A 17,416-nucleotide genomic window follows, 5' to 3' on the forward strand; every position below is an offset into this window, starting at 1 on the left:
CCCAGAAGGACGTGCGGCACCACGGACTCACGCAGGCGCGTTCCATCGCTCGTTCAGTAAACCTGTTGAACCTAGCGCTGTTAGACCCTGAGACCTCAGAAGAAAACACGTAGTTTCTGTTCTTGAGGGTAAGGTCTGAACCTGAACCGTGCACGTAAGTCTTTAACTATGGCACACAGTTAACGACCAGTACATATTTGCTTAGATAAAAGATTGAACAGGTTAATGGTGACACTGACTAGGGAGGTAGGGTTTCAAGTAAACAGGCAGTTACAAAGCGGTTGGTTAATGCTAAAATATGAGAAGTACACGGAAGCATCCACTAAAGGTGTAACTAACCCACAGAGGGGTGGGGGAAGGGTGCTCAAAGAAGGTCGCCAGAAGGATGCAGGGGATAGAAATAAGGACAAGAGAGTGTTCTAGGTAAGAGGAACAGCATATGCAAAGGCTTAGTGACTAGAGAGCACGAGTGCCCTCAAGAAGAGTTAAAGAATCTGGAAGTTATCCTGAGGACAAATTATCCTGAAGCCACTGGAAAATGGTGTCCTGAGGCAGGTGTTCTAGAGCTAGTGTTGTCCCGGTGTTGTGTGCAGAGGCAAGACTGCAGGAGGATACCACTGTGGTAAGAGATAATGGTGGCCAGAACTCAGGCTGTGATAATGGGAATGTGGAGATGGAGTCAAGAGATACTTATTTGGAGACACAGTGGGCAAAACTGGTTTTCAGATTGGATGTGTTTGGGGAGTGAGAGACCCAGGTGACCCCTGGCTTTCTGGCCATTGCAACTGGGTGGATGGCAGTAACATTCCTGAGAGAGTAAGCTCTGTGAAATACAGACTGAAAGAGAAAGGTCCAACTTTCCTCCTCCATTTTAACAAACAGGCATCCTGGTGTTCAGCATGTGGTTTGTGAGTTTAGAGTGCTTGAAACCTCCAGATGGTCTCATCTAGTGGTTATTTGTATGATTGGCTTGGGATTTGGGCACACCTGGTTTGAATCTTGGCCCCACTATTTAGAGGCATGATTTTTGGGTTTATCAGCAAAATTTTCAAGGCCTTGAGTTCTTCAGATAATAGTATGCCCACCTGATAGGGCTGTTGGGATTAAGTGAGATAGAGCCCTTAAATGTTCAGCACCCAGGGCCATACTGTGGTTGGGGAAGAGCAGCTGGATGTCTGTAGACACACAGGTGGAAGGCAGCTGATGCTGAGGAGGCCAGCAGGCCATCTGGGAAAGTGCTCACATCTGGAGTTAGTGGGGAGGGAGGGCAGAGAATGAGGAAGGGTGGGTGTAGAACCACCCGATTTAGTGCCTGGCACAGAACTGGCCCACAATGGTCACAGATGGCAGGGTACTTAAGAGAATGGATCCTGCCTTTAGTGGTTATTACAGGTGAAGTGAGGAGCTGGGTACATTTATCATTCAACCAGCGTTTATCACATGTGGCCCTGAAGAGGCTGAGGACGCAAGATAAAGTATGATTTCTGTTCTCAAGGAGCTCCCTGCAGGATGGAGGGGAGGGTGAAAAAAATATCACGGGAAGGAGGTCAGACATACAATAAAGAGAGGCCCTGGTGGGGCACCTGGGTGGCTCAGCCAGTTAAGTGTCTCACTCAAGTCATGGTCTAGCGGTTCGTGGGTTAGAGCCCTATGTCAGGCTCTGCACTGGTGGTGCGGAGCCTGCTTAGGATTCTCTCTCTCTCTCCCCCTTTCTCTCTGCCCCTCCTGCATGCTCGTTCACTTGGCTCTCTCGAAAGAAAGAAATTTAAAAAAATAAAGAGGCCCTGGAGGGGCCTTAAGGGGGCAGGATTCAGAGCAAGGAGGAGGAAAGGAAAGAAGAAACTTGAAAAGGAGCAAGGAGGCACATAGGCTACCGAGTAGAGAGGCGAGGAGGGTAGTTCAGAGCTGGGCCACCACTGTGTGCTGAAATGTCCAGGACAGGTCTAGAGGTGAGGGATCAATTGAGTGAAATGCTTCTTTGCTCTGCTCTAGCTACTGAGTTACTCATTTGTCACACCTGTCTGTATTAGACCTTCCAGGGTCAGGGAGCCCAGGCTCGTGGGGAAGAGGGTCTGTAGACACAAGGTCACAGATCAGTGTGATAACACAGGCATAGATGTCCCCCTGAGATGGTTTGGGAGCTGGGGGGCAGATCCAGGAGGGGCAGAGAGGGGGCCATGAAGATGAGGAGAGTGGAGAGGCAAGGGTGTTGCCAGGCACTGGCCCAGACTGCCTCATGGGTGCCCAGGAAGCTAGAAGCTGTGAGAGTTTGAAGCGGAGGGTGTGGTGGAGAGAGGGCACACTGACTCAGGACTTCTTGCATGAACAGGTTGGGGAAGCTGGTGTGTGAATCTTCTACCAAGGCCTTGGTAGAAGAGTAGATGTTACCCTGGAACAGGAGGGAGCTGTGGACTGGCCTCAAGCCAGAGAGGGGCAGATTCCTATAATGTGAGCCTCTCAGGCTGCAGTGTGCAGGGTGGGCCGGGATGGCTAAGGGGAGGGGCTGGCAGGCCAGTGAGACTAGTTAAGAGGCTAGTGGTCCAGGGAGATTAGTGGGCCAGGAAGGCTAAGTGACAAGGCTGTAGGGCCACGAAGACTAGTTCAGAGGTTGGTGACCAGAGAGGCCAAGTGAAGTGACTTTTAGGCCAGGGAAGCTAGTAAAAGGCTGATGGGCCAGGGAAACTAGTTAAGCACTGGTGGAACAGGGAGACTAGTTAAGGGGCTGGTGGGCCAGGGAGGGTAAATGAACAGATTGCTTGGCCATGGAGACAAGTGAAGAATCTGGTGGACCTGGGGGGCCAGTTAAGAGGCCAGTGAATCAGGGAAGTTAAGTTTAGAGGCTGGCAGAGCAGAGAGTCTAAGGGAAGGGGCTGTCGAGCCCAGAAGGCTAGTTCAGAGGTGGTAGCCAGGGAAGCCAAGAGAAGAGCCTGGTGGGTAAGTGAAGAGGCTGGTGGGATAGAGAGACTAGTTTAGATGCTGATGGGCCAAAAAGTCTAGTCTAAGAGCTGGTAGGACAGATACTAGTGAAGAGGCCAGTGGGCCATGGAGACTGGTTAAAAGGCTGATGGGTCAGGGAGACTAGTTCAGAGGTTTGCAGGCCAGGGAGGCTAGTGAAGATGCTGGTAGGCCAGGGAGAATAGTGACTATGCTGATGGGCCAAGAAGGCTAGTTACAAATAAGGTACTTGTGAGGGGGCTGGCAGTTAGGGAGACTAAGAGGCTGGTGGGCCAGGGGGGCTAAGGGAGGAGGCTTGTGAACTAAGGAGGCTAAGGGAGGAGGCTGTGGGCCTGGGAGACCAGGTAAGAAGCTGGTGGCTGGGGAGCCTATGAGAAGAGGCTGGTGGGTCAGAGAGGAGGCTAAGGGAAGAGGCAAGGGCCCTCAAGACTTGTCAGTGGCCCGAGGGCCAGGGAGACTAGTTCAGAGGTTTGCAGGTGGGGGAGAACAGATAAGCTGGTGGACCAGGGAGACTAGTTAAGAGGCCAGGGGAGCTAACTGAAGAGGTGGTGGGCCTAGGAGATGAGTTCAGAGGTTTGTGGGCCAGGAAGGTAAGGAAAGAGATCAGGCTAGGGTGACTAGTTAGGGGCTGGTTTAGGTTGGGGTCCTGAGCAAGGTCCGAACTGCTGGTGGGGCCAGAGCAGGTCCAGATCTGACCCTGGACTTAGCTGGATTAAACGTTCCAGGGTTTGCGTGGGATTCTGCCTGCCTGCTGGGTGAGGAACATTCCTGTTGGAGTCTGTGCTGTTTTAAGGACCTAATTTGTTGAGAGTCTGAGGTCAGGCTAAAGGGAAGCCTGCCAGTAGTCACAGGGCAGTCTTCCAGAACACAGTGTTCACCTCCCTCTCCCACCCACCAGCTCTCTAGGAGTCTGAGAACCAGTCCTTGGTTCTTTCAGGTATTTCACCAAGATCCCAGGCCTTACCAAATACATGGTGGCCACCCATAGAAAGCACATGCACAAGAACAGCCAAGCCTCTGCGACAGGCCAAACTTTATTTGGAGTTTTCCACTTACGCGACTCCCAGCAGAGCCGCATGACATGTGCAAAAGTCTCCCCAGAAAGCTGGGCCTTGCAGTGTGTAAAAAAGGCCCCCCGTGGGGCAGAGCTGTGCAACCGTAAAAAAAAAAAAAAAAAAAGAGAGAGAGGGAGAAAGAAAGCAGTCCTCCAGGAAGCCTGGCTGGGGCAGATATAAATCGCTGTGGGCCAGGCCACGTGCCAGCGCTGCTGCTGGTTCTGGGTCTGTTTTCTCCTCCGATTGTGCTTTCTTTTCCAAGTCCTTAACACTCTGGGGTCGTGGCCACCAGAGGGGCCAGACACAGTCCTTAGCAGCAAGGTGGTCTGGCCGGCAGTGCGGTTTGAGGGTGCCCTCTCTCACACACGCAGACACCCCCAAACACATGCTTCCCCACTGGCCTCAGCCCTCCCCCAGCCCACCTTCGTGTCACATTCACGGGAGGAACACTGCCCTGAGACAGACAAAGCCCTCCAACCCCTGGGGGCATGGCAGGGTGGGGAGGCTAGGCCGTTCACTTCACACCCCAGGGCAGGTGTTTGTGGTATCTGATTCTGTGCGTGTGCATCTAGGTGTGGTACGTGTGTTTGTGTATGTGTGTGTGTGTGAGTGCATTGGCCGGAGGTGGGGGCTGAGGCTGGGGGAGGCACTTCAGGGATTCAGGGCACGTTGACTTTGAAGGGGCTTCCGGGAACACTTTCGTCGCCCCACTTGACAATGAGGATGTAGTCCCCTTTCTCCTTGACGGTGTAGGTGACATTGTAGACCCGGTTCCCCATGTGCTTCACGTACACCTCCTCACAGGGGGTCTTGGGCCCATGCACGCCCACCATCATCATGTTGGTGCCTGGAGGGGGAGACGGAAGGGGCTGGCTCACACCAGGGGCCCACAGCCCCATGGTGCCCCCCACCTGCCATGTTCTTGTGCACTTGCCCACTCTAGGAAACCACCCTCTCCTCCCTTGGCATGCCTGCTTTGCTGCAGTCCACGGTGAAGGAGTTCTTCTGGCCCACAAAGGCCTGGGACAGCCCAGGGCCCCGTGTCACCACCTTGCTGGCATCCGAGGAGAACTTGGGGATGGAGCTGTAGCTGGAGCCACGGCTTGAGGAGGATTTGGTCACGGTCTCCACCAGAACTGTGGATGTTTCATGAAGGCTGTGGCCTCCAGACAGCCGGGGACCTGAGGGACAGCGTGGGGTAAACACAAGCTGGGTCAGAGGCCTGCCTTCCTGAGGCAGCAGGCCCTCAGCCAGCACCAACAGCCCTGTGGGCCACATCCCTTCCCCGCTGCGGCACCCAGAATTCCTAGTGAGCCCGGCTGTGCACACATCCTGAGACCCTGGGCCTCTGATGGCTCCAGCCCTGGCACGGTCTGGGAACTCAAGTCCCAGGGTTAAGAGTCTTGCTTTAAAAAGGAACATATATCCAACTGATCCTTCACACTGCTTCCAAAAGTAAAGCTTGCTAAATGTTTACTGAGCTTTGTGTTTTAGGAAACCAGAAACATACGAAGAAAGTTAAGCTAAAGCTTGGGAGCCACTGCAGGGAAAAATTAATCACGTGACAGACAACAGTAAAGAAGAAGGACTTGATTTTCAAAAATGATTCTCCGTGGTTCCACAGAATGGTGTGCCGTGCAAGGTCAGGCCCACTTTATTCCTGGTAAGTTGTCCGTGGATTTTAGGTCAGACTATGACTGAATATGAATGGCTGCTGGAGTCATCCAAGCTGGGTTGGGCTGCAGGCTGGGCTGGAGGGATGTCCCCCACCCCGGGCACTCACCTGTGACTTTGGCCTTGAAGGGGCTGCCCACGATGTGCTGGGGGCCACCGTACTTGATGGCAATGAGGTAGTTGCCAGGAGCCATGGGAGTGTAAGTGACAACATGGCCCTCAGGACACTCCCGACAGTCCAGCTGCACCTTGGAGGGGCCATCGATGGTGACAGACAAGGCCCCTGAGCCCGCATTCAGGGTGTTGACAATGAACTCTGATGACACGCCTAGGGACCAGAGGTAGCAAGGCGGTAGGTTGGGCCCTAGGCTCCGAGAACAGACCTCTGCAATGACTCAGCCCTCTGGGACAGGGCAGTACAGGACCAGAAGCTGAGTGCCCCAATATCGGACCCTCCTCCCTAGCCCCAGGCACTCACCAGTAGTGCCTCCCTCAAGTCCAGGACCATAAGCTGACACCAAGCCTGGGTCCCCAGCCTGGCTCTGTTCCCCAACGCGGATCTTGAAGGGACTGCCAGGGATGTGGGCACCGTTGAACTTGACATCAATAGAGTGGACGCCGTTCTCGTGGGGGATGAAGCGGATGGTGTGCTTGTCTGTGGGGCGGAGGGTTGGTGAGTGAGCCTTTGTTCTTCCCCTCCCCGTCCCAGAAGGGCCTGGCATGGGTGGGCAAGGCCAGGGTCAGCTCACCGCTGTCCAGCTCAGAGACGTAGCACTCCTCCACCGCACCCGAGGGCGTGTGCACCCTTGCATCAATCACACCCCGAGCACCATTCAGCTGCACCGCAAAGGACGCCGGCTGGTTCACCTTGAGCCCTGTTTCCTGCAGAGGCCACAGCCAGTGCTCAGAATCCTGGGAGGGTCTGGAGCACTGCTGTCTGCAGCCTGACACTGATCCCAACCCCAGCCTGGCCCGGCTCAGGGAGGCTCTCACCAAGGCTCCCTTGGGAGGGGAGGGGGAGGCAGGGGCTGGGCCTATGGCCTTGGCATCTGCTAGGAGGTGGGCCCACTTGGCTGTGCTGGGCACAGTGGAGGATGACATGATGTATCCTGTCCTGACTAAAGAGATAAGATTCAAACACTATAAAGCAGGTCAGTGCCCAGAGGCCCAGAGGAGGAAGGGTGTGGCCTAGACTGCCCTGGGGAGGCTCCCTGGAGGAGGTGAGTCACTGGGGAGGACTTGAAGAAGCACAAGGAGGCCAATGGGGGTGGGAGTGTGAGAAGATGATCCTGGGGTGAGGCATGGCACCCCCTGCTATACGGATACTGGGAAAGAGGGAGAGACATCTGCCTGACTGTCTCTTCCAAGGTCACTGCTAAGCCCTGGACACATGGACCTGCCTTCACCTCCTGCCTATCTCTCAGGATGGCAGAGGGGCCCCACCCCATGGCAGATACCTGGAGGCTGGTGACAGTGAGGCGGCGAGCATCATCTGAGAGGGAGGCCACAGGTACCACAAAAGGGCTATCTGGTATGTGTTCATCATTGAACTTGATGGAGACCTCATAGTCACCTGGGAAGAGAAGGCTGGTCAGGACAGGCTCCTTGGGCCAGGGCTCAGGTCTGGAGACAGACTCGCACTCCCAGGGGTGTGGGGTGGAGGAAGATGGGGCAGAGAAAGAGCAGGGGCCCAGGTGAAGCGGGAGTTCTGTAGCCCATCTCTGCTCTGGTCAGCGAGCAGAAACCCAGTCTGGAAGGTCAGGCAGGCCCAGCTCCCACCTCCATCATGGACACCCACCTGGTTCCTGGACAACATAGGAGACCCCACAGGAGCCATCTTTTCGGTCCTCAAATGAAATCTCCGCCTTGCTGGGACCCTCCACGGCAATAGACAGGCCTCCAGCACCAGCTTCTCGGGTCCAAATGCTGAATTCAGCTGGGGACAGGGAAGCAGGGCAGAGGCAGTTCTTTAGCACGATTGCCCATCCTGCCAGCTGCCCTGCCCCCACCCCCTCTCCTGGACACCTGCCCCTCACCTGGCACACCGGCCACACCTCGCTCCAGTCCTGTGCCTCCAGCCCGCACTTTGTGGGCACCACCTTCACCCAGCGGCCCCACAGTGAACTGAAAGGGACTGCCAGGTACATGCTGGCCGCGGTACTTGACGGTGACTGTATGGGGCCCCATTTCCTGGGGCACAAAACGCACACTGTACGCGCTGTCTTCTCCCTCGACAATCTCTGCGGCTTCCATCTTGCCCGATGGGCTGGTCACCTGTGCAGTCATGTCCTGGGAACTGGCCTCCCCTGCAGGAGGTGGGATGGTTAGGCTGACGCTGGGGCTGCCCCCAGCCTTGGACCTTCCCTCCCTCCCTCAGTAAGACCCCTCCCCTTCCCAGAACACCCTGGCCAGTTGCCCGTGCCCTCCCCATCCTGTCCCAGGGGACAGAAGGCCCAGCCTCCCTGTGAGGACCCTGGCCCAGCACGGCCCTGCTTACCCTCCTGCTGCCGGGTGATGCTGCCAAAGGAGCCCAGGCGCTCCCGGCCCAAGAAGTCCCCGAAGACCGCGGGGAAGGGGTCTCCACCAACCTGGGTGGACTCCTCTACCCGCACCTCACGCTTGGTCTCTCCGCCGCGCGTCTTGCTGATCTCCGTGCGTTCTGTGCGGGTGTATGTGTGGCTGCTGCGTGTGAAGGTGCGCGTCAGGCGCTCCTGGGCAGACACCATCTGGAACCAGTTCCCTGTGGGGCACGGAGCAGTGGAGGTGAGTGTGCCAGAAGGACGGGGCCCCGTGGGGTAGGCTCTGGGCCCGCTGCCCTCCCCCGAGCCCTGCCAGGCTCTTCCTGGCTCCTACCTGGGATCTTGAGATTGAGGTCACAGGTGCTGCCAATGGTGGCAATGGAAGGTGCCTGTCTCCGCCGCGTGATGCTTTCCTTCATGCGACCCTCACCGGTAACCTTCACAGTGAACGGGCTTCCTGGAGGGGGAGAGGCGGGGGGAGTGGATGACTCAGACACCGGCCTCCCGGCCTCTCCCTGCCCAGCTGTGGCCCAAAGCTTACCAGGCACGTGCTTGTCAGCAAATTTGATGTTGATGATGTAGGTGCCAGGCTCAGTGGGGCAGTAGGTGACTTTGCATGTGCCATCTTCCATGTCCTCACAGTTGATGTCCACCTTGCTAGGGCCTTCAATACTCAACCCCAGGCCCCCGTAACCTGGCAGGAAGCAAAGGACACGTGTCCCTCAGGCCCTGCCACCCTGCTCTTCCCACCCCCCCACTACAGGCTCTGTCTGGACCAGGCACCCAGCATGTATAACCACCAATGAAAGCTGGCTCTGTGGGAGGAGGGGTAAGCCAGACACTGAACCAGACAGTCCAGGATGGGCAGTATGGAAAATTCCCCCAGGTGGGCCTCTTGGGTTCCAGTGAGTGAGGGACAGTCAGAAACTTAAGAGAGCTGAACTTTCTCTTTTAACATTTAAGAGAAATGACCTGGAACATGTGCTTTCCCTCAAATGGACCCCAGAATGGGAAGTCCAGGGAGGAGGCGATGACTAAGGGCTGCTGGGCAGGAAAGTTCAAGTCCTTGTTGGAAGCACCAGCCAAAACAAGGGGTTTCTGGGGCGAGAAGCACCTGCGTTGCGAGTGTCCACGATGAACTCCGCCACCTGGAAGGTGTGTCCCTCGGACAGGCCCTTGCCCCAGACCCGCACCTTGCTGGCATCTCCGATCTCAGATGGCCCCACCAGGATCTTGAAGGGGCTGTTGGTGACATGCTTGCCACTTTTGCGCACGCTTACCACGTGCTCCCCAACCTCCTTCGGGGTGAAGGAGATGCCTGTGGAAAGGGGGGTGGTCAGGCATGGTGCCCAAGGCCTGGCAGAGCACCCCTTCCCAGCTCCTTTCAGGTCTTCCTCTTCCTGAGGCCCCTCCCCACGGCCCCACACTCACCAATGTGCCTGTTGGGCAGGCGCTTCAATAGGCAGGGCTCCTCGTTGCCTGAGGGGGCGCGGATGCTGGCAGTCAGCAGGCTCAGGTCACTCTCCGTGATCTTCAGTGACACATCCGTGGAGGTGCCCACATTGAGCTGTGATGTCCTCATTGAGTCATCGCCTGGTGGGGGAGTTTGACATGTCAGGCGGTTAGGACTCCAGGTAGCGTGTTCTCATGGGGCTCAGGAGACTTCCTGGCAGACGCCACTGGACTCCACAGACCTGCCCACCCAAGGGGCAGAGAGGCCGAAGGCCCAAGAGAGCCTGGTCTTCATTCACGTGTTAGCTGCCAAAGCTTCCAGACGGGCCCCCTACCCCAGCTGCCTTGTGGATGCCTCCGGCCCAAATGGGATAAATCCCTAATCTGTGTATTTTAATCGCAAGTCACACAGTTTCATGGAACCAAAACACTAGACCAGTCGGCACGGATCCCTTACTTGCTATGTGGCTCTGATCGAGTTGCTTAGCCTCTCTGGGCCTACCAATCTATCAAGGAGGTTTATCAGTATCCTAACTTCATTAAGAGTTACTCCAAACACTGAGATGATGTATTTCAAAGCCTGAGGAGTGGATATTCCTCACCTGCTACAGGGAATGGAATGTTCCTGATATTTGTACAAAAATGCCCTCTTCCACCCAGAGGGGCCCCTACGCTAACAACCCTTGATTACTTGAACACACTGGTCTTGCACATCCATCGTGTGCTGGGGGCATATACTGGAGGCCTGGGTGCCTACTTCCACCTCACCTGTGATCTTGGCCGTGAAGGGGCTTCCTGGGATGTGCTTGTCATCAAAGCGCACGATGATGCTGTAGTCTCCAGGCGCTGTGGGTAAGTAGGATACGGTGCAGGTGCCATCCTTGTTGTCCTTGCAGGTGATCTCTGCCTTGGATGGGCCCTCCACAGCCAGGGACAGGCCCCCTGTAGGGGGAGGTGGGGCTGAGATCAGAGGTCCTGCCCTCATCCCTGCATCTGGCCTCCTACTCCAGCCCTCTGCCTACAGCTCCCCTCACCTTCCCCAGCATCCTTGGTGACAATGGTGAAGGTGGCCGGCTTGTTGACCATGCCATGGCTCAGGCCTGGCCCATAAGCACTCACATGGCGGCTATTGATGGCATCCACATAAAACTGCAGGGGGCTTCCTGAAGAAAACAGAGAAAGGGGACTGGGTCAGTAGTGAAGACGGGAACTGCTTGAGCCCAGCACGGTCCCAAGTGCCTTCCTGTGGCTTCCCTGTCTGCTGTGGGGGTCTGTCTGATGGAAGCCTGCCTCCCACCGAGACACCAGCCTCCCCAGGGCCTGGGGGTGTGTGCTGTGTCTGCACACAGCAGGTGCACAGTGAATATTTGTCAAAAGAAGGCAGGCAAGAATGAAGTCACTGTGGGTTCCTCTCAGCCTGGCCCCAACTTACCAGGGATGTGGTTGCCGTCATACTTGATCCCCATCTGGTGCAGGCCTTTCTCGGTGGGTGCATACCTCACCGTGATGGTTCCATCCTTATTGTCGGTGATGTTGGGCCGGGCTGTTTTCCCAGAGGGCATCCGTACCTCCCCTGCCAGGGAACACATTTATGTAGGGGACCCTGTTTATCCTACCACAGCCCACCCTTTCCCTGCTGTCCCAGGCACCATGAGGTAGCCTGGAGCAATGAGATGAAGCCCGAACTGGGACACAGAAGGCTCAAGTCTGAATTGCAGCCCTGCCCAACTTGCTGTGTAACCCTGGGTAGCTCACTTCCCCCCTCTGGCCTGGAAGAAGTCCCCACTCTGAGCTCTCCTGCCTTGGGGCCCCCGGACAGTACCTGTGAGTTCCCCTTTCTGCACGGTGAAGGGGATGACCAGGTTGAAGGGCCTAAGCATGGACTCCATTGGCTCTACAGGCACCACTGGCTCCTCTGTGGCCTGGGGCAGGGGAGAGGAACAGTCATTGGCTGGGGAAGGCCTGGGGAGCTTGGCCTGAGTCACAATTGAAGTCAGAGATAGGAAAGAACAAGATGGTTAATGGTGAAACCAGAGTGGCAGGAGAGGCGTGTCAGCTGCAAGAGAAGAGGTGCTGTGCTCAGCTCAGGGATGTGCCTGCCCAGCCTGACTCCCGCCTGCTCCCCAAGATGGCCCCCAGACCATGCCCCAACCCTGGCCACTGAGGATCAGAAGGAAGAAATGAAGGAGCAGGAGGAGGGTGATGTGTGGGAGGCGGCAGTACCCAGTGTGTGGGGTAGGGGCCGGGCCGGTGCGGCTGCAGCACATCGGGAGGCTCCTCCACGTGGGGCATGGGGTCACACGCCTGGGAGACAAGGCACGGGAGAGCATGGCTTGTTACCCGGTAGGCCAGTTCATGCCAGCTCGAGTGAGTGAGAACGGACTCAGAGAATGGCCCAGAGATCTGAAATCTCAGCCTGCCCATGAGGCAGTATGAATAATTTGAGTGCTTTGCCCTCTAGAGGGCTTCATCGTCCTGCAGGGCCACCTTAGGGGTATGTATAGGGACAGTGGGCCTGAGGATCAGAGAAGAACATGGCAAGTTCCTCCAGAGAGAGCCGACCAACCACTGGAGGGGCCAGAAAACGGGCTGTGCTCAACTCCCAAGTTGGGAGGCTGTGGGAAATCAATGGCTTGACTCTGGAACACTCTGGGCCCAGAATCTATCAGGTGTGCGGACAGGTTCGTGATTCCTTGCCGCTGCTAAGAGGGCCCATCTCCCCAGCCAGTGTTCAGGGCCTTGGAACTTACCAGCACGTGGAAGGGGCTGTTGGGGATGTGCTCGCCTCCAAAGCGGATGGTGATGACGTACTTGCCCGGCTCGGGCGCTGTATAGTAGATGTCAAAGGTACCATCGTGGTTCTCAACCACATCCACGTCGAGCTCCGCCCCATCCGGAGTGGATACCGTGCACGTCACCTTCCCCTTGCCTGCCGCCTTGGCGTCCACCGTGATCACTGTCTCCTCCCCGATCTGGATGCGGGGTCCCAAGCAGGCACCTGCCACCCAGAAGAGCCAAGCCAGGTTGAAGGTCTCTGGGGGCTGTGCTCAGTCCCTCTCCATTCCCAGCTGCCCCTGCCACCTCAGCCCACAGTGAGAAGAGAAGAAAAAGGGCACTCACCCAGGCCATGGCCTCCAATGGACACTGGAAACAGAGAAGAGTGTGAGGCCACGTAGCTGGTGAGGGGGGGTGGGGGGGTGGGGGCAGGGGAGGTGGGAGAGGTGGGCTGTCTGACCAGCAGTCCCCTGGGGACTGGGCTAGGGACCTGGAAGAGCAATGAGGGGTGCTCGATGGTGGGCAGAGGACATGGGGTGGGTGCCTACCTGTGACAAGACACTTGCTGGCATCCCCAGTGGGCAGGGCATGGATGCGGAAGGGCGAGTAGGGGATCTCGTCGCCGCCATACTTGATGGTGATGGTGTACCGGCCACTCATGTCTGGCAGGTAGGACACAGTGTACGTGCCATCCCCGTTGTCTCGGATGTTGGCTTTCTTGGGCTTTCCCTCCGGGTCCTGGGGAAGAAGCAGAGGTCAGGGCCTGCCTGTACCCAAACCCTGACCGGGGAAGTGTACTACACATGGACTCACCAGGATCTGGACGGTGAGCAAACCCTCACCGGCATCCCGGGCATCGATGGTGAACTCCACGGGCAGGCTGGCAGGGATGCCAGAGGCGTTGAGGCCGGGGCCGCTGGCCCGCACCTTGCTGGCATCATGGGCAGGAAGCACCTTGATCTTGAAAGGACTTGAGGGACAGAAAGGATGGACAGTTGGCCGGGGGTCTGGGGGGAGGACTCTGGGGCGGGGAGGAGGGGGCAGACCACATCCTGAGTTTTGTGGGAGGATTACCCGAGGGTACCCGTGACAGACCCTAAGAATTCCTGCATTCCCAGTGAAGATGCTGTGGTCGGTTTAAAGAAGAGGGTGCAGGAGGCCGCCTTCTCCCAAGGCACTCATTTTGTAGCTACGTGGTGGGAAAGCCCGGCCCAAGGAGAGCCCCTGGGGCTGTGCTGCCTGTGTGGTGACAGGCAGGGAGCCCCAAGGAAGAGCAGCGGGGGTGGCTGAGCCGGAGACCGGATGAGGCCAAAACGGTGGGGGGAGGGCACCCCCAGGGCCCTGCCAGTGGCCGGCAGGTGTGGCCCCAGTGGGAGCGCCCCAGCGCTCAGCCACAGCATGGGAGCCCAAGAGTGCTTCTCACCTGCGTGGTACCTCCTGGTCGGCATACTTGACGGCTACCGTGTAGGGCCCATCGGTGGCTGGGGTGTAGTGGACGGTGTGGGTGCCATCTCCCTTGTCACGCACCTCTACAGGCTCGGCTACACCTGAGCAAGGGGGGAGGGTCAGCAAAGCCTCCTGGTGCCCCGCCCCGCCTCCTTCCACCCTGCCCCAGACATTCGGTACCTGTGGGGCCCAGCACGGCCACTTGCAGTGGGGCCCGGCCGGCTTGGCTGCAGTCCACCGTGAAGGTCTGGGGTACCCGGGCCCTGACACCGGCCCCCAGCCCCGGCCCTGAGCACTTCACCTTCCCAGGGTCCACCACATCCTTCACCGGCACCCGGAACGGGCTCCCTGCAAGGAGAAGGACATCAGCCCCTACCCACCTGCCTAGAAAGGTCTCTGACGCCAAGGAGGCAGGGGAGAGGTCTTCCCTGCCTTCCCTGCCTCTGAAATACCCTCAGAGAGGCCAGACCAACATGTACAAATGCTTAGGAACTTGCTCATAAACGGGGACAAATAAACTTGGCTGCAGACTAAGGTGGGGCAAACCTTATTATGTGCTGGGGCACAGGCCTGGAAGAAGACCTTCTTAAATTAATAAAATGCTAAAAATGGATTATTTTAAAAATAAAATGCACTTTTGACCATGAAGTTAGAAAAGTTACAGTGGAAAAAAAAATGTCCAATTTCAGCATGCCTAAGCTCTGCAATAACAGAAGACACGACCTGCCCAAGCAGCTCAGCCCTGTTCTTTGCGGACAGCGCGAGAAGGCACGAGAGAGAGGCTCTCCTCTGCCGGCGAGAGTGGCCTGGACTGTGCCTGAGTGACTGAACCCGTGAGGTCTGGCGCTCCAGGCAAAGGGCCGGGACGCCAGCCCTGGGCCTGTGGGAATGAACCGAAGGGTTGTCCCATCAGCAACGATCACTGCCCTGCCTCTTGGCCACAGCCTCAGCAGCCACACGTTGTCACTGATGCCTTCCCTGCACAACCCTCCCCCGCCACCCACTCTCTCTGCACACCTGGGATGGGCCGCCCCCCAAAGGTGATGTTGACATCGTAGTCTCCAGCGGTGAAAGGGATGTACTCCACGGTACAGCTACCATCTTTGTTGTCCTTGCAGGACATCTTGGCTTCTGAGGGGCCCTCGATGGCTAGGCCGAGGCCTCCGGTGCCAGCTCCCCTGCAAGGCAACACCTTTCTCAGCTCTGCTAGGAACGGTGAGTAGGGAGAGGGAAGAGCCGCTGAAGGGGGTGGGTGGAGGACAGAAGGCAGGCTGCCAGGTGCCCAGCTGAGGAGGGACAAAGGGGCTGATCTTGAAACACCAGGGGAGGTAGGCTCCTGGGTCACCCTGGAGAAGGGGTGGGATGAGGCGCACACCGGAAGGACAAGGGAGAAGGGTGAGTAGCTGGGATCAGGGTGGCTACAGCATCGGTGTCCAGATTAGGAAAGGGGGAGGATACCTGGTCTCCACAGTGAAGTGGTTGGCCTTGTTGACCAAGCCGCTCTCCAGGCCAGGCCCAAAGGCCCTCACGCGGGTGGGGTCACAGCCCTCGGTCACGCCCACTCGGAAGGGGCTCTTGGGCACAGCTACGTCATCATACAGGACCTCCACCAGATGCACGCCTGGAAGCCAGCCACACAGGGCGATCAGGGTGTGCACAGCCCCTAGCACCCCATCCGCACTGAGAGTCATCGGTTCCCCACTGTCCCTGCTCGGCCCAGGTCCTCACCCTCTTCATAGGCTGTGTACTGCACTCGGTAGGTGCCGTCCCCGTTGTCTGTCACATAGGTGTCCGTCTTAGCACCCGAGGGGTTGAGCACACGAGCTGTCACATGGTTCCCACCTGTGGCTGTTAGGGATCTTGCATCCACAGTGAACTCAGTGGTCACCTCACGCAGGACACCTGGGTCCCAGGAAAGGAGTACTCCGTGTGAGTCAAGGGCAGCCTCACATAGTCGCTCATGCCTCCACCCTCCCCAGCTTTCAGGCTCTTGCTCTTATCCGCTACTTCCCAGCCTGAGCCCAGCCACCCTCTGCGCCGCCCCCCCCCCCCGCCCCCGTGTGCTCCAGGCCCCTGCTTCGCTCCCATCACCACCGTGTGATATTCTGTTCATGTCAGGCACCCCACCAGGCTGTGGGCCCTTCAAGGGTGGGTCTGGGTCTTCTGTCTCCCTTGACCTTCCACTGTCATGCCTCGCCAGGGGCTGGCCTCCAACAGGTGGCCACTCACACTCACTGAACTGGGCTGAACTATCTCCTGACCTTCTACCCAAAGCTTTCCCACTCTATTCTCTACACTGGGGTCCTTAGCTTTCTCAGATCAGGCACCTGATCTGAAAGCTGGGATCTCCCCGGAAAGACGCACATAGGCAGACAGTTTTGCCACATGAGCAGAGGCAAAGCTCCATGCCCAGCCTCTGGCCCTTGGCTCCTTCTCTGGGGTACCTGAGTCTTAAGGGCCCTCCTTTTACCTCTGCCTTGGCCCTCCCTGAGCCCTCAGCCCTGCTCCCTCCCACTGATGTCCAGGGCTCCCTGACCAGCTCCGCCTCTCTCACTCACCGTGAGGCTCCACCCCGGGCCCTGAGACCTTGACTCCACTGGTGTCGACAGCAGGCTGCACGTGGACGCGGGTAGGGAATTTGGGGACAGGGTGCCCGCCATACTTGATGGTAATTGTGTAGGTGCCAGGAAAGGCGGGGCTGTAGGTGATGTGGTAGGTGCCGTCGGCATTGTTGTGGATCAGCACCTCGGCCTTGACACCGGCGTCCGACAGGATCTCGATGGTCAGCTCAGCCTCGCCAGCCTCCGAGCAGTCCACTGTGAAGGTGGCCGCCTCGCCAGCCTTGCCACGCTCCAGGCCCGGCCCACTGGCCCGCACCTTGCTCGGGTCGAACACGGGCCGGATGGTGGCCTTGAAGGGTGAGCCAGGGATGTGGGCTTCGGCAAACAAGATGTTGATGGTGTACTCGCCGGGCTCCGTGGGCAGGTAGCTGACAGCACATGAGCCATCACCGTTGTCCTGGCACTCAATCTTGGCCTCACAGGGGCCCTCCACAGTCAGCCCCAGGCCGCCCGTGCCAGCCCCCTTGGTGTCAATGGAGAACGGTGCCGGGGTGCCTACCAGGCCGCCCTTGAGACCAGGCCCATAAGCACAAACCTAGGGAGAGGAGCAGGTATATAGTCTCCTTACATCCGGCCTCTCCCGTGCCTGGTCTTCGTGGCTCCCCACCCAGCTAAGCACCTTTAACTGTAGCAGCTATGATAGGCTGAGTCCTTACAACAATTCTAGATGAGGGAATGGAGGCTGACAGATTAAATAGTTTGTCTCGGTTAGTGAAGCTGGAGCCCAAGCCCGGTGTGATCAAAGGCCACACTCTTCATAACTAGGCTGTTTCAAAGGCAGGTCCTGAGATGGAGGGATCACCGTGGCCTTGGACCCAGGGCTGTAGTCATTCCAGGTACACGGGCCCTCTTGCCTCCGTGACTTATTCATTTTCCCTATAAACCCTCAAATCCCAGCTCCCTTCAACTCCTATCTCCT

The 17,416-nt window shown here is 57.6% G+C and overlaps 1 protein-coding gene and 1 long non-coding RNA gene across 24 annotated transcripts in view; one reads left to right on the forward strand and one right to left on the reverse strand.

Annotated features, from left to right (window-relative positions):
- LOC113604144 (uncharacterized) overlaps positions 1-17,416 on the forward strand; it is a 26,644-nt gene continuing 9,228 nt past the window's right edge. For 3 of the 18 annotated variants that reach the window (XR_008296648.1, XR_008296649.1, XR_008296651.1), the window contains exons 1-5: positions 2-154; positions 4,954-10,507; positions 12,117-12,834; positions 13,100-13,256; positions 14,566-15,091. This is a non-coding gene — a long non-coding RNA (uncharacterized LOC113604144). Of the gene's footprint in view, positions 155-179; positions 623-4,953; positions 10,508-12,116; positions 12,835-13,099; positions 13,257-14,185; positions 14,525-14,565; positions 15,092-17,416 lie in introns of those variants that run through there. The other 15 variants (XR_008296661.1, XR_008296656.1, XR_008296659.1 and 12 more) reach the window with 15 other exon arrangements.
- The window catches only part of FLNC (filamin C), a 27,322-nt gene continuing 13,876 nt past the window's right edge, over positions 3,971-17,416 (reverse strand). For 2 of the 6 annotated variants that reach the window (XM_027075419.2, XM_027075420.2), the window contains 28 exons: positions 16,435-17,032; positions 15,605-15,778; positions 15,335-15,497; positions 14,894-15,054; positions 14,057-14,224; positions 13,854-13,977; positions 13,244-13,400; positions 12,979-13,168; positions 12,776-12,799; positions 12,406-12,653; positions 11,879-11,959; positions 11,478-11,577; positions 11,088-11,228; positions 10,690-10,818; positions 10,424-10,597; positions 9,635-9,796; positions 9,318-9,521; positions 8,745-8,897; positions 8,538-8,660; positions 8,182-8,424; positions 7,721-7,990; positions 7,483-7,620; positions 7,142-7,257; positions 6,434-6,566; positions 6,163-6,339; positions 5,794-6,012; positions 4,982-5,191; positions 3,971-4,857 (listed from right to left, as the gene is read on the reverse strand). In XM_027075419.2, coding sequence (XP_026931220.1) covers positions 4,670-4,857; positions 4,982-5,191; positions 5,794-6,012; positions 6,163-6,339; positions 6,434-6,566; positions 7,142-7,257; positions 7,483-7,620; positions 7,721-7,990; positions 8,182-8,424; positions 8,538-8,660; positions 8,745-8,897; positions 9,318-9,521; positions 9,635-9,796; positions 10,424-10,597; positions 10,690-10,818; positions 11,088-11,228; positions 11,478-11,577; positions 11,879-11,959; positions 12,406-12,653; positions 12,776-12,799; positions 12,979-13,168; positions 13,244-13,400; positions 13,854-13,977; positions 14,057-14,224; positions 14,894-15,054; positions 15,335-15,497; positions 15,605-15,778; positions 16,435-17,032 — 4,968 coding nt within the window. In that variant the 3' untranslated portion in view covers positions 3,971-4,669. The remainder of the gene's footprint in view (positions 4,858-4,981; positions 5,192-5,793; positions 6,013-6,162; positions 6,340-6,433; positions 6,567-7,141; positions 7,258-7,482; positions 7,621-7,720; positions 7,991-8,181; positions 8,425-8,537; positions 8,661-8,744; positions 8,898-9,317; positions 9,522-9,634; positions 9,797-10,423; positions 10,598-10,689; positions 10,819-11,087; positions 11,229-11,477; positions 11,578-11,878; positions 11,960-12,405; positions 12,654-12,775; positions 12,800-12,978; positions 13,169-13,243; positions 13,401-13,853; positions 13,978-14,056; positions 14,225-14,893; positions 15,055-15,334; positions 15,498-15,604; positions 15,779-16,434; positions 17,033-17,416) is intronic. The other 4 variants (XM_027075421.2, XM_027075423.2, XM_027075422.2 and 1 more) reach the window with 3 other exon arrangements.

This window comes from Acinonyx jubatus, chromosome A2 (genome assembly GCF_027475565.1).
Source record: "Acinonyx jubatus isolate Ajub_Pintada_27869175 chromosome A2, VMU_Ajub_asm_v1.0, whole genome shotgun sequence".
NCBI classification, from domain to species: domain Eukaryota; kingdom Metazoa; phylum Chordata; class Mammalia; order Carnivora; family Felidae; genus Acinonyx; species Acinonyx jubatus.